Here is a 13,594-nt window from a genome sequence, read left to right as displayed (position 1 = left end):
GCGATCATTATGCGTCATCAACGACGCAAGTATATATGTGTGGTAAGAGGTTATTTTTTTTATCTCATTCCTCTGTACGACTCATCATTCTGCGGTAGTCAACATCGGACATGGCTTCATTGCCGTCTGAAAACATTGATGCGTCAAATCTGCCGCCAACGTCAGCATCGATGTAGGCGGTAAAGTAGTTATTTCTCTTACCTAGCCTGCTGTCTGCCAACTTGTTTTCCTGACTTGCACACCCTTGGAGGGGGGGAGGGGGCACTCGACACGTCCGACCCCGCCACGTGAATGAGGAATTGAACGTGAATCGTAAAAGAACATGGTATACATCCGTCTGAATATTTTTACAGCCTTAACCCTGTCCTCTGTCTTTCAGCCCAAGTGGGGCATGTGTGAGTTAGGCGGTCACGAAGCGGCGGGGATCTCTAGCTGGGACATGCAGTGTAAATGTCCACCCGGCCGTACCGGCACGGGATGTGACCAGGTAACTTGCATGAGCTTCTTCTGTTAAAAGTGAATTTATACTTAAACTAAAACCCTGAATGACTGCTCCAGGTAGTCCACCGTTACTGTCTTCCGCAGTCAATACTTATTAAGTAACACTTGCACAGGTTGATTTTTAGAAGAACTTCATCTGGTTATGCGTACGTCTAAGTCACGCAAATTTGTGTATGCTCAAACAGAGCGGGTTTCTTTTATCGAATTGAATAATGCACACAGCGGTAATGAATCACAAAGAATACATTCACGTGAATGTCAATGAGGCAATACGTTCAAACAGCGATTCGCAAACAAATTTGAAGTGTACGTAACTCCAAGTTGTACTTGATGTACGGATACACGCACAAGTATTTCACAAACTCTTTACTCATGCCTATTGTGTTGACGGACTCCTCATAGGGGCAGTTTCAAGAAAGGATTTTAGACACTTCAATCATCTTAAATCTGTATAAACATCACAAATCTCATAACATCGATTTTGTTTAATTTCCAAAAACTTAATTTTCAATGTTGGTCAAAGTTCAGTTTTCAGTCACAAATATGTAATAAAATAACAAAAGTATGGCACTAAGACAAACTTGTACAATTCACGACCGTAATCGACTTAGATCTTTATTAAAACTCCCCAGCTAGCTGTTTTTCCGCAGTCAACCACTGACCAGATGACTAATGATTATACATACATGATTGTACAAATTTTAAGTTCATGATATCTTGTTCTTTACGTCATCCCGAAAAAATAATTTTTGGTGACTATTCTTGTGACTTGTGTCAGACCAATATTATTTTTTTGTGATCAGTATATAGGCGTTCCATTATTTTCCCCTTTAAAGCCGTATGCTTGGTTAAGCAGTTTTTCCAAGGCAATATGACATTTTATTTCTTGTCACCTTTCCTTCTCAGATATGTCCATCCTGGACGTACGGTGATGGCTGCAGACGGAACTGCACGTGTAACGTGAACAACACGGCGGTGTGCGAGTCCAGTGCGGGAACATGCCAGTGCAAGCCCGGGTTCATAGGCCCAACGTGTGAGGAAACATGTCCACCGAGTTACTTCGGGCAGGGCTGCAAATGTAAGATATGCCCTCCCTGTAGACTACTTGATACAATGACACGTGCTCATAAACGTCGGAACTGTTTTCAAAAAATATTTTTAAAAAGACAAAAATTGTATTACGATATAGATCATTTAAAGAATCATTTTTTTGTTTTATTTTGATGTGTATTTGTATATATTTTCAGCAATGTGTAGCTGTTCACCTCGTTCAGACTGTGATCCGGCGACTGGTACATGTTGGTGAGTATCCATCTGTACTCAGTAGATTCTAATATGTCGAGTTTAATTTGACAGAAATGTGCAGAAAACACGGTATTTCTGACTTATGAGACGCTATTTGATCACAGTCAATCTTTTAGCACTCACCAATCATTTAATATTTTGCGTTTTCAGCGATGAAATGCACGGTTACAATCTAGGACAGTATCAGTAATTAATATTTTCCTTAAATGCATTATTTATTAGAGTTAAAGTAGTTTGAAGTTTATCATTCAAAATGTATGTTTGTTATACATGTACATGTGTATGTATTGATTTTGAATAAGAGTGTCACATTAAAGGCCTAGTTTAAGGAATGTTTGGCATAATAATCGCCTGTTGTGCATCTTCTGCTTATTGCACTGGTGTCACAGTAGGGGCCAATTTCCTGTATATTGGTTTATTGGTTTGGGCCATTTAGGGTCCAATATTATAATGAAACCTCCAAAACTGCACAGCAGGATACTCAGATTGGAGATGTGATAAGAAGGCACCAGGCAATTAGATTAAGATCAATACACAGAGGTTGTGTACTATAAACCGATGGGGGGGGGGGGATGGGGGTCACTTATAAAAGGCTTAAACTAGTCCTTTAAGGATTTGCAACAGGTCCGCCCGGTTAGCTCAATCGGTAGAGCGTTGGACTCTGAATCGGACAACCCGGGTTCGATTCCCGGGCGGGCCAGGTCACTTCTGTTGTGATTGGTTATGAAATCCTTTCTACGACCATTCGCACTTTACCACTGCCCATGGCATGTACAGAAGTTGTCAGTTCCTTGCAGAGGTGAAGGCACCTAGTACTGGTTCTGCCCAGGATAGGTGTGCGGTGGTCGAACTGTCACTCTGGGACCCTTCAATGTGCTCACGCCGGGACCCGGAGTATAAACTACTAACACCACCTTTAAGGCTTTGCTTCAAACATGAACCTGTCAGAGAAGGTCATAAATATGTTCCGGATATAGCTTTTTGTACAAATACTGACTTCAACAATTTTGGAAATACATTCTCTTTGTCGTTCTTCCTAGACAAGACATAGTATGTTTTGTACAACAAATTAATGATCTATTGTGTCAAATGCTCTCTGCTGTTCCATTAGAACCCTACTGCAATATAACTTAGTTCTTATCAGGCAAGGTTGGCAGCATCTAATTAAACAGTTGTAAGACTAGTTCATTAATTGTTTAACCATGTTTGTACAACGATAATCGTAAAAAGTTGTCATTTAATACTGTTTTCCAACAGTGAAGATACAGCACAGGTTTGCTGGTTTAAAACTAGTTCGGCGCGTAGAAATGCGCACCCCTTGCAGTACAAAAAGGCATGAAATACCCGTCTTAGTTAAAGTGCAAACGGCTGGAATGGCACAAACTCCGTGTACCCATACCCGGCTTGGTGCTAGCTGTATTCACCACTGTGCCCCCTTGTAATCGTGGAACCCACACCAATATGTCCCCTGTTACCATGGAACCACTTCACTGTGGCCCTTGAAACCATGGAACCCACACCACTGTGCCCATTGTAACCATGGAACCCATTAGCCTATATATTTATGACATTTTAGGTGCAAGCCAGGCTGGTATGGTACAACTTGCAACTATCCGTGTCCCGAGGGTCGGTTTGGAGCTAACTGCAGCCAGAACTGCGCCCCCTGCAACCACGGGACCTGCTCACCGTTTGATGGGCAGTGTCGCTGCTATGCCGGATACAAACTTCGTATGTCTAAATAATTATAATGAAATTATGTTTCAAACATAATACGGACTGAAACTTTAACAAGGACTTAAAACGGAAGTGCTCGACCAGGTTTTGACACGTTAAGTGATTTTTCTTGTTTCAAATTCAATGTTTTGGCAAACACATCAATTATCATAGTGGTATAAGGAATACTGTTGACTACATATTAATGTCCGTCTGCAGCTTTCTGCGCAGAGCTGTGTGACATGACCAACTTCGGCCAAGACTGCGAACAGGATTGTGCATGTAGCGGTCAGCCGTGCCATCCCATCACAGGCACGTGTATCTGTGGGCCTGGTTACCTAGGAGACCGATGTCAATCGGTAAGTGACAACACTGGGTTATTCACAAGAGAGTGACTGACTATAGCGAACAACTTCTCCACCCCGCTATACGCACGTGGATATGTGGGCCAGGTTACCTAGGAGACAGGTGTCAGTCGGTAAGTGACAACACTGGGGTATTCAAAAGAGTGCGACTGTAGCGAACAGCCCTTTCTTCCCATGACATGCACGTGCATATGTAGGCCTGGTTACCTAGGAGACAGGTGTCAGTCGGTAAGTGACAACACTGGGTAATCCAAAAGAGTGCGACTGTAGCGAACAGCCCTTTCTTCCCATGACATGCACGTGCATATGTGGGCCTGGTTACCTAGGAGAATGGTGTCAGTCGGTAAGTGACGGCACCGGGCTATTCACAAGAGAGTGACTGCAGCTGGACAGCCTTTCCACCCAATGACATGCACGTGCATATGTGGGCCTGGTTACCTAGGAGACAGGTTTAAGTCGGTAACGGTGGACATGATTTAACATACAAGAATCATTCAATGCGTATAATTATGGTTATTATTTTATGTATGTAAGTATTGGTTTGTAATAATGTTGGATTCCAGCTGATACACATAGCTTTTTCACCATCGTAGATCTAAGGTCCATCAATCAGGTCGGGTTCAAGACGTGTTTAACTTTTGTCTGTTGAATTATATAAATTCGCTTTTACATTAGGTGCCTATTTGTCAAATATCTTAATTCCGAGAGTTACTCTATTTCTAAGCAATGTCCACAAGGCACGTGGGGACAGAACTGCCTGAAGAATTGCGCATGCCAGCACACCTTTGGTTGTGACCCCGTAGATGGCACGTGCAATTGTGGGCCTGGATTTGTGGGCGAGCGCTGCGAGATCAGATGTCCTGACGACTCCAATTCGTAAGCTATTTAACCTTTGACGATGATGATGAATCCATTCAATACTATTTGATATTAATGTGTACTCTTTTAAGGACAGCTTTTGTTTAATATTTGTGACGACTGATAAACCTAGTAAACGTTAGAACTGATTTCATTATGCATTGTTGATGATACTATAATGAAATGCAGTTTAAGTGATATATTTTTTTTTAAGGATAAATAACAATACTTTATGTATGTATAATAAACACCCAGTAGCTCTTAACACAACTCGATTCCCAGATTTGGCCAGGACTGCCGATTCCAGTTAGCCTGTGTTCTCAACCGAACCACGGACGTGGATATCGCCACCGGAAGTTGCGACTGCGCGCCCGGTTTCTATGGCAGCACGTGCGAAAAAACGTGTAGTCAGGGTTACTATGGTTACAATTGCACGGCAGTTTGTGGTTGTAAAAACGGCGGCATATGTAACTCAGTACGTTGATTGGTTTATAATGAGAGAGAGAGAGAGAGCGAGAGAGAGTGAAATCTTAGCGAATGAGCCACCTCAGCAGGTGATCAAACGCGGATCATGGATTGCCTGTGCATCGATATTACCATTAAAAACACTTATGGCACCCTTTCCGAGGATAAATTAGACAAAAATGAGTTTTGGCAGAGCTTTTCTTTAGGCTCGCCACTTCGACGTTGTATTATTTAGATTACGCCGCTGTCTTTTTATTTATGGGTCAGCCGCCCTCGGCTTGTTAAATTTATTTCCATACATGGCGACTGAGTCAATGTCCTTTTCATATATTTCATATAATACGACATTATGATAATGTTATTCTGACAGTTGAAATAAATTGGGCTTTGTATGAAATGAATTTCAAAATATTGAAAAATGCTAACAGATATGTTAACCTGAAAATACTATTCTCAGACTTCCGGCGACTGCACCTGTGCGGCAGGATTCACCGGAAGTGACTGCAGCTCCACGTGCCCTCCCGGTCGATATGGTGTCGGCTGCGCTAAAATGTGTCTGTCATCCTGTGGGGGAACGTGTAACTTTGTCAGTGGCCAGTGTGCATGCCGGGTAAGCAATATCTCCTTGGTTTAAGTGATTCATTACCTGCGATGCCTTTTTCAAGCGGAATCTGTGAAATAGAGAGAATTGAACCTGGACTTAGTCAGGCCATAGCGATATGTTCCTTTATTTGTCAAATCATTATGCACACCTTATTTCGAATTTTAATATTTAGTCTGGCCAAAAATGTACCTGTCCCGCCAACACCGCCGGATCTATGACTGGGTGTACGACACCGTGCGCATGCGTGAACGGGCGTTGTCAGGACGACGGCACGTGCGTCTGTGAACCGGGCTGGGCAGGAAACAAGTGTGACACACCATGTCCTTCAGGTAAGCAGGGTTGGTTCCGTGATTACATTCTTAATATCTGCCTTTTGCTGTCGCCACAATGCTTCATTTCAATTGTTAAAGAACCTTCTCAATGGTAAAATGCACTTGAGCAATATATTGGTTTCTTAAATCAAAGGTTGGATGTTATATGCCCGTTATCCATAAATTCAGGCACATATGGTGTTCACTGTTCCGGCAAGTGCACGTGCATTCATGGGCGCTGTGACGCCATTACGGGTCAGTGCACGTGTAACACTGGCATCATCGGCAACAACTGCGACCAGGCTTGTACAGTGAGTGTTTGAAGACATCGTGGTCCTTTGATGATAATAGGCTTTCGATTACATAACGAAATAAAACAACAACAAAAGACTGAAGCATATACGGAAATATATTTAGGTCACGTCATCCAAGCTGTGATCCTCGAACTGTTTTTCTGACGGTTTTTGTACAGAGATAATGTGGTTAAATTAAGTACGCGTCTGTATTTGTTTCGAATCGGCTTATATTACTATTTATGACCACCTTCGAAGAAGAGGGGGTGTGTTGCTTTGCACATGTCGGTCGGTCGAAAGGTCTGTCGGTCGGTCGGCCCGTCGGTAGACCAGAGCTTGTCCGAGTGATAACTCGACAATTCCTATTGTCCGCAACTTGACATGAAGGTTGGGCCAGACTTGACTTGTCCCTGACCAGTACCCCTTTTGATTTCATGGATCATCGGATCAAAGGTCAAGGTCATAGTGACCATGCACATTTCATGGACTTATGGTCATCACACTTGACACGAAGGTTGGGCCTAACCAGTCGCACACCCTTTGAGTTTTAGAGGTCATCGGGTCACATGTCAAGGTCACAGTGAACTTAAATGCGAAAAGGTTGTCCAGTGGTAACTCGAAAATGTCGGCACCATGGCCCTCAAACTTGTCTTGAAGGTTGGGCATGACCCCTATTCATTAGAGGGGTCGTCGGGTCAAAGCTCAAGGTCAAAATGACCTTGAACGCAAAATATTTGTCTGCGTGAAAGCATGACAATTCCTGCACCCATGACTCTCAATCTTGACATTAAGGTTGGGGGTGACCAGTAGATGATCCCTATGGATTTTGAGGTGATAGAGTCAAAGGTCAAGGTCACAACTCATATTGGTCATTAAAATTACATCATATATACTTATTCCCTGCTGCTAAGAAGATACATGTTTATGTGCAAAGATCAGTCATCATCTGAACATGATTAAAAACTGTACCTACTATCCCCACACTTTAAGTGGTCATAATCTTAAAAGGTCATCAATGGCATCCAACGTCAATGACAAATAAGCTGTCATTTCGGTTCATGCATAGTTTAGTTCATTCAATTGTCCAACTATTTTAGACAACATGCCGCTCAGGGGCATAATGTTTGACAAACACTCGTGTTGAGATTACATCTGCAAGTGTTGCTCGTATCCTTTAGACACGACCCCGAAACCGAGATGATATTTAACTTATTCCAGATGAAGCATTTCTAAAATCTACTTCAGAACTCCACATTTGGTCAAGACTGTCGGTATAAGTGCCCCGGATGTGGTGCGCACTCGTATCCCGGATGTGACGTCATCACTGGGTCTTGCGTGTGCAGCGCTGGCTACACCGGTTCCCTTTGCAACAGACCGTGTCCAGCGAACACATATGGGGACAACTGTTCTTCAAGCTGCCTGTATACATTTTTGTTTAAATCTTTTATAAAAATCATCTTATTGCTTGCATTTATGCTGTACTTGTATAGTAAAAACATAAAGATGTTGCCTAGGTAACACCATAGAACATATGTAATGGAATACTTATTGAGATGTCAAAGTTCTATTCTTTATTCTTAGTTAATCGCTGTGTAATACATATTGTTCACACACGACTGTGTATTTCGATGTGAACACAGGTGTCAGAGCGGGGGAGTATGTGACAATGTATCCGGGAAGTGCAACTGTCCGCCAGGATTTTTCGGTGACCACTGTGAAGCGCCGGTAAGAAAACGCAATTATAGACAGTATATTGAGTTATAGACACATATTGAACTGTCGTCTGGCTATGTGTTTTTCACGTAATGGAACTGTAACATTGTTTTTCATAGTTTTGCTGTTTGTCTGAATCGAAGGAAATCGGTGTTTTTGTGTCGTTAGCGGACAAGAAACTTAAATGTTGGACATAACTCGAAAATCGTTATAGATATTTTGGAAACAATGTAATCACATGGCGGCAAATGCAAATATATACACAATTTTAGTTAACGTACATGTTAAGTATTGCCGATTTACCCATCTCCTGTAAAACAGTTTGTATTCAACGATTACACTTAATTGATGTGACACAAACTATAATCAACATATTTTCTGATATGGTGTATAATGACAAAATATTTAGCAACACCAAAAAAAAAAAATCGGCCCCGAAAACGCCATACTGTGACTAAATATGTCCGTCGGAACTCACCCCCCCCCCCCCTCACCAGAAAAACAGACTACTTATTACTCTCCCCACAGTGTCCTCAGGGCAATTTCGGCGCCGGATGTATGCAGTCGTGCGATTGTGGCCCGTACGGGGCCGGATGTACCCCGCAGGAGGGACTTTGCAGGTGCAAGCCGGGATTCGTCGGAGGTAAACTGTTTATATAGTAGATTATGTTAGTAGTAAAAGTAATTTTGTATTTCTACAGTGTCCCACGAACACATACGGTGCCGGATGTGCGAAAACATGTGACTGTGGCCCGTACGGGGCCAGTTGTAGCAGAAGGGAGGGGCTGTGTACGTGCAAGCCGGGATTCATCGGAGGTAAAATGTTTATAATTGTAGAGTATGAAAGCATTACATATACACAGCCACATTATATCCGGGGTACGTACGGTGTATGGGACTATGCGTCAAGCTGCAGTAGTGCGGGAGGTAAACTGTTTGGTTAACCAGTATTTATTTTGATAATACCCGGAATAGGTCACATATTTTTAAATCCTTTCATACGTTTAATGGTTAACGAGATAAAATATCTAGTATGAATTACAATTAAACAGTAAAAGCAAATTGCTTTCTTTAAAATGGTGACGTCACAACCGGTTATATGACGTCCTAAATTTGTAATATGTTAATGTTTACGTCATTCTCTATTTCAAATAAAGGAAATGACGGAAGTGTTATGAAAAAATAAAATAAACTACTTTTTTTCATTTAATCTGTACCCCAAACAATAATATGAGAAATAAACATATGACTTGCTGGAGTAAAATTGTTTACAATGTAATTCTTTACAAACTCGCGGAGTGATATTAAGATATTATACATGTGAGATACAGAATAATACGCGATGGTTATACCAGAAACTAGGTAAAGTATGTGAAAAAGTTTCATATAGACATTCGAGTGTCCATTTTAGGCTGCTGTAGTATGCTAGTACATATTCTTTATAAAAAAGTATTTTCTAGTCTGCACACATTTGTTCTAGACACTAAAAATGGCCACGAGCTAGGTACGTTTATATGAATGTGTACTAAATGGGGGCAGATAAAGATTACTTTTGTGGAGCCTTTGCTTTTGATATGGGCAAAATCTGTGTGAAATAGGCTACCATTCCTTTTCTTCAAACTAGTATTTTTCCATATCATTTGTTATATACTGGTGGTATTACATCACACTACGGACAACAATTAGAATAGTGACGTCAGCATTTGGATGATGAAACAAATGTTAAAATGGATCATTTGGTGGTTCCAGTCGCACTTTGCAGTCATTAAAACTTCTATTATTATACATTTTCTATTCCATTTCACAGTGAAGTGTCGGGAGACGTGTCCACCGGGAACCCACGGTCAGAATTGTACCTTAACATGCTCGTGCGACCCCATCACCAGCCTATGCAGCCCAATAGACGGCCATTGCCTGTGTAAACCCGGCTATACGGGGTCTGACTGCCAGAACGGTGGGTACAATTACCGTCTACCTTACGAATCGTTTAGTACGAATATACATGTATTGGCTTGCTACCTGATCTTCAATACTCGATTTTACTTATTAGCTGCTTTACAACAATCGTGGTGGTGTTTTGTCTATGAAATCTCCTCTTCAACTAGCTTCGTTTATAATAAAAAGGTAGAATCGTAAATTTGTTTTCTAAAAATAAGGATTATGTTACGTTTTATTTCCAAACCAGTGTGTACCAAAGGAACTTGGGGACGGAACTGCTCCCAGACTTGCAACTGTGGTGGTCGCGGAACCTGTAACGCCGTTTCTGGTCGCTGTAACTGCCAGCCCGGATACAAGGGAAACAACTGCGAATTACGTATGGACATTTATATCATTATTTGGTCATTAGTTGGAAAATGGCTTTTCTGTTAATTAAACAAAGCGTGACGTGCCGTAAACACGAGAAAATGCGCATGCATCCCGTGTTGGCAAAATTAAATTATAGTAAGTTACTGCGAAAATGATAACTCAAATGATGGTTCACTGTTTCGAACAGTGGAAATAGCAATTTGATAGTTTGTGCTGTTTTAAAATACTACCCTATTATATAATGGCATACATTAAAATATTAATTTTACAAGAAGGCGTCGGTTCTGTGTTTAGATATGTTTTTTGATTTGCAAACATGCTTGTCTTATTCTTAGTCAGTGGCGTAAGTGTACTTAATACATGTTACACTCCTTATCGTCGTTTGTGTTTCTCTGTGTGATCGCTGCGCCTTTCAACAAAACAAGTTCGCAGTGAATGTATGGCAGCTCGAGCTGACCATCGCTTTATTTAAGTAAATGTTTGATTTTGTAACTGTGTGAACTGCTGGTCAAAATGATGACCATTTAATCAAATATATGTTTATTTTTATGTATTCAGTGATTAATCTCACTAACGTACAACATATTGTTGTCTGAAAGTTAGCCTCATATGTAGAATGAAAAAGCGTAAACTATCTGTCAGGAATGGTGTTTTCTGTAATTTTTAGTTCATATGTACATTATTTCAAACACTTTGTACTCTTGCATATTCAGAATGTACTCAGGACATCTACTACGGTCCCAATTGTGAGAACCTTTGCTCGTGCAATGGTGCGCACTGTGACCACAGGGACGGCACGTGCAGATGTCCACCGGGCAAGATCGGACACCACTGTGAAAAAGGTACACTCTTCTTGATATACAAGAAGACGTGTTATCATTAGGCCAGTCATGATAGGACTTGAATAACGAAGAAACAACTGATCGTAGATATTTCTGACAAGAACATATATGGCATACTCTTTGTACCCGACTGTTAATAACATAATATAATATACACACAAATCCTATTTGAGCTTACGCATTAATAGACTGTTTGTGCTTTTCGTCTGACTTATTATAATCAAAAAGTCCGTTTTCGCGGTTATATGGCCAACTGCCCGTAGATAAACATCACGTGGCCAACTATCATAAACAAGCAAACTGTACACGGCACCTCGTTATTGAATCAATGTGTATCCTAAGTGACCGGATAACGTTGTTTATGCAGATGTCAATTTCAAACTAGTTTTTAGAAAAAAAACGTCAAATGTTTTGAACAGGTCAACTTATCCCAATGTCCATATTTAAGGCTGTCCTGAAAACTACTTCGGGTTCATGTGTGCGCAGGCGTGCGGCTGCCAAAACGGGGGGAAATGTGACCCAGTGTCGGGCGCCTGTACATGCCAGCCGGGATGGGCGGGGCAGCTTTGTACCGACAGTGAGTATTAATAGGGTTTCTTTTTATTTCGATGAATTTTATCTGTTGCATATTGTTCACAAAATATACTCATATCTAGTAACAGTTTATTGATGAAATACCCTCCACTTCAGGTTGTCCAACTGGTTACTACGGCGTGGATTGTAGCCAGGTTTGCCAGCCCTGTTACAACGGCGGCTCGTGCGACACGTTCTCCGGCACTTGCGTGTGCGCGCCCAGCTACACGGGTCCCTCGTGCAACACATCCCTCATCGATTCACCCTTCCCACCCGGTCACCAGAAACAACAATCAGGTAACTAGTCGATCAACGACTACATTTATTTATATCATTGTATTTATTATCTATGTTCCGAGAGGTAAAATATAATACAATTGAATATCAGAATGCTAACAAATGGTTTTCAACAGTCAATGAGAGTGTTCATGTCATTCCCCTTTATTACAAGTTGCCACAAGCGGTGTGAACATGTCAAGCGGCCATTTCGCGGGCATGTTGGTCGGTATCGCCATCTTGTTTGTTGTTGGCGTCATTATTGCCGTGGTGATCACGCGCAGGTGCTCGCACGGAACATTCAACAGGTCAGGAGGAGCGATGAAGTTCAACGAATTTAGTGAAGAGGAGGTACGTTCTTGAAATTAAAACAATAATGAATCGTCTTAAAAAAATTAAACGCTGCGATTGATGATTTTTTTCGATGGGCGAGTGTTTAGCGTATCGAACTCCGAAGGGCCGGATTTCGATTTCTAATCACATGAACATAGCAGATTTGAGACTGTCACGTGTTGTCACTTCAAACTATTTTTAGAGCTTATGTTACTGGATCCTCAATGCAACTTATTATTTCTTTTCCTTCAGAAAGGGATAATTGGTCTTCATTTCTGTTCGGATGTCTTACGTCCCTGTAATTAGCAGTGAAACGATATATTTTCATTTTTCCATTTAAATTGCATTGTATTGAGACATCGAAAACTACAACTACAGCATACCGTAAATCTAGGCACACTTCTTCTTAATTGTCATCTTTTATTGTATTTACAAGGCAATATCTCACTTTCAGGGAATGGTATATTTTTCGCTGGCATAAACCACCATTACTGTTGCGATGATTTCCATAAAATGAATATTCAAGTGCCATTGGTAAAGCCCCTGTGTTTAATCATAACTGACATCATCTGACATATTTCAGCTGGAAAACAGACAGTCGCGTCCTCAAGGGACCACAGCATCATCATTTGGCTTCGACAACCCTGTCCATGTGGATTTCAACGAGATTGCTCTGAATCTGGACAAGAAGAGCGTCACCTCAGACTCCACCAGCGGCGTGGCCTCGGGGAAGATGGACTCTGACGAAGAAGATAGTGATAATTTCTTTAAGGACAGTGATTCATAGTTCTAAATTTTTCTCATTTGTTTCAGATCAAATATTTTTTTCAACTGCATAATGCGAATTTTTTTTTTTTAGTTTCACGCATTGATGGCATAATTCATAAATATAACAGCATATTTGCACTTTGTCTTACTCGGATGAAGTGAGAGTAGTTCAGTTAAATGAACTCGCTTATGTTTTTGGACCAAACAATATTTTTCCCGGTAATGCATCTGAAGACACTTATTTATTATTATTTTACTCTATGATATTGAAATTGCATTACAATACAGTAATAATATAAAAAATATTTTGGTCTTAGATGGGTGAAAATTTTGATCTCTTAACAATACACTGATAACATCACGTGAT

General features: G+C 41.1%; 1 protein-coding gene and 1 non-coding gene across 3 annotated transcripts in view; both read left to right on the top strand.

Moving 5' to 3' along the window:
• Positions 1 to 13,365, top strand: part of LOC128233895 (uncharacterized) — a 34,427-nt gene extending 21,062 nt beyond the window's left edge. The window contains exons 29-48 of one of the 2 annotated variants that reach the window (XM_052947765.1): positions 380 to 487; positions 1,408 to 1,579; positions 1,749 to 1,803; positions 3,383 to 3,534; positions 3,739 to 3,878; positions 4,609 to 4,760; positions 5,025 to 5,217; positions 5,665 to 5,817; positions 5,984 to 6,140; positions 6,312 to 6,433; positions 7,661 to 7,836; positions 8,056 to 8,140; positions 8,830 to 8,944; positions 9,936 to 10,082; positions 10,314 to 10,442; positions 11,149 to 11,277; positions 11,726 to 11,854; positions 11,968 to 12,147; positions 12,302 to 12,477; positions 13,043 to 13,365. In XM_052947765.1, coding sequence (XP_052803725.1) covers positions 380 to 487; positions 1,408 to 1,579; positions 1,749 to 1,803; positions 3,383 to 3,534; positions 3,739 to 3,878; positions 4,609 to 4,760; positions 5,025 to 5,217; positions 5,665 to 5,817; positions 5,984 to 6,140; positions 6,312 to 6,433; positions 7,661 to 7,836; positions 8,056 to 8,140; positions 8,830 to 8,944; positions 9,936 to 10,082; positions 10,314 to 10,442; positions 11,149 to 11,277; positions 11,726 to 11,854; positions 11,968 to 12,147; positions 12,302 to 12,477; positions 13,043 to 13,246 — 2,874 coding nt within the window. In that variant the 3' untranslated portion in view covers positions 13,247 to 13,365. Of the gene's footprint in view, positions 1 to 379; positions 488 to 1,407; positions 1,580 to 1,748; positions 1,804 to 3,382; positions 3,535 to 3,738; positions 3,879 to 4,608; positions 4,761 to 5,024; positions 5,218 to 5,664; positions 5,818 to 5,983; positions 6,141 to 6,311; positions 6,434 to 7,660; positions 7,837 to 8,055; positions 8,141 to 8,656; positions 8,772 to 8,829; positions 8,945 to 9,935; positions 10,083 to 10,313; positions 10,443 to 11,148; positions 11,278 to 11,725; positions 11,855 to 11,967; positions 12,148 to 12,301; positions 12,478 to 13,042 lie in introns of both variants that reach the window. The other variant, XM_052947764.1, reaches the window with a different exon arrangement.
• Positions 2,430 to 2,506, top strand: Trnaq-cug (transfer RNA glutamine (anticodon CUG)). Its single transcript has one exon. It is a non-coding gene; the product is annotated as a tRNA-Gln (tRNA).
• Positions 13,366 to 13,594: the final 229 nt, after the last annotated feature.

Source organism: Mya arenaria, chromosome 5 (genome assembly GCF_026914265.1).
Source record: "Mya arenaria isolate MELC-2E11 chromosome 5, ASM2691426v1".
NCBI classification, from domain to species: domain Eukaryota; kingdom Metazoa; phylum Mollusca; class Bivalvia; order Myida; family Myidae; genus Mya; species Mya arenaria.
The sequence above is the reverse complement of the archived record's forward strand: the minus strand, read 5'-3'. Positions and strand labels throughout refer to the sequence as shown.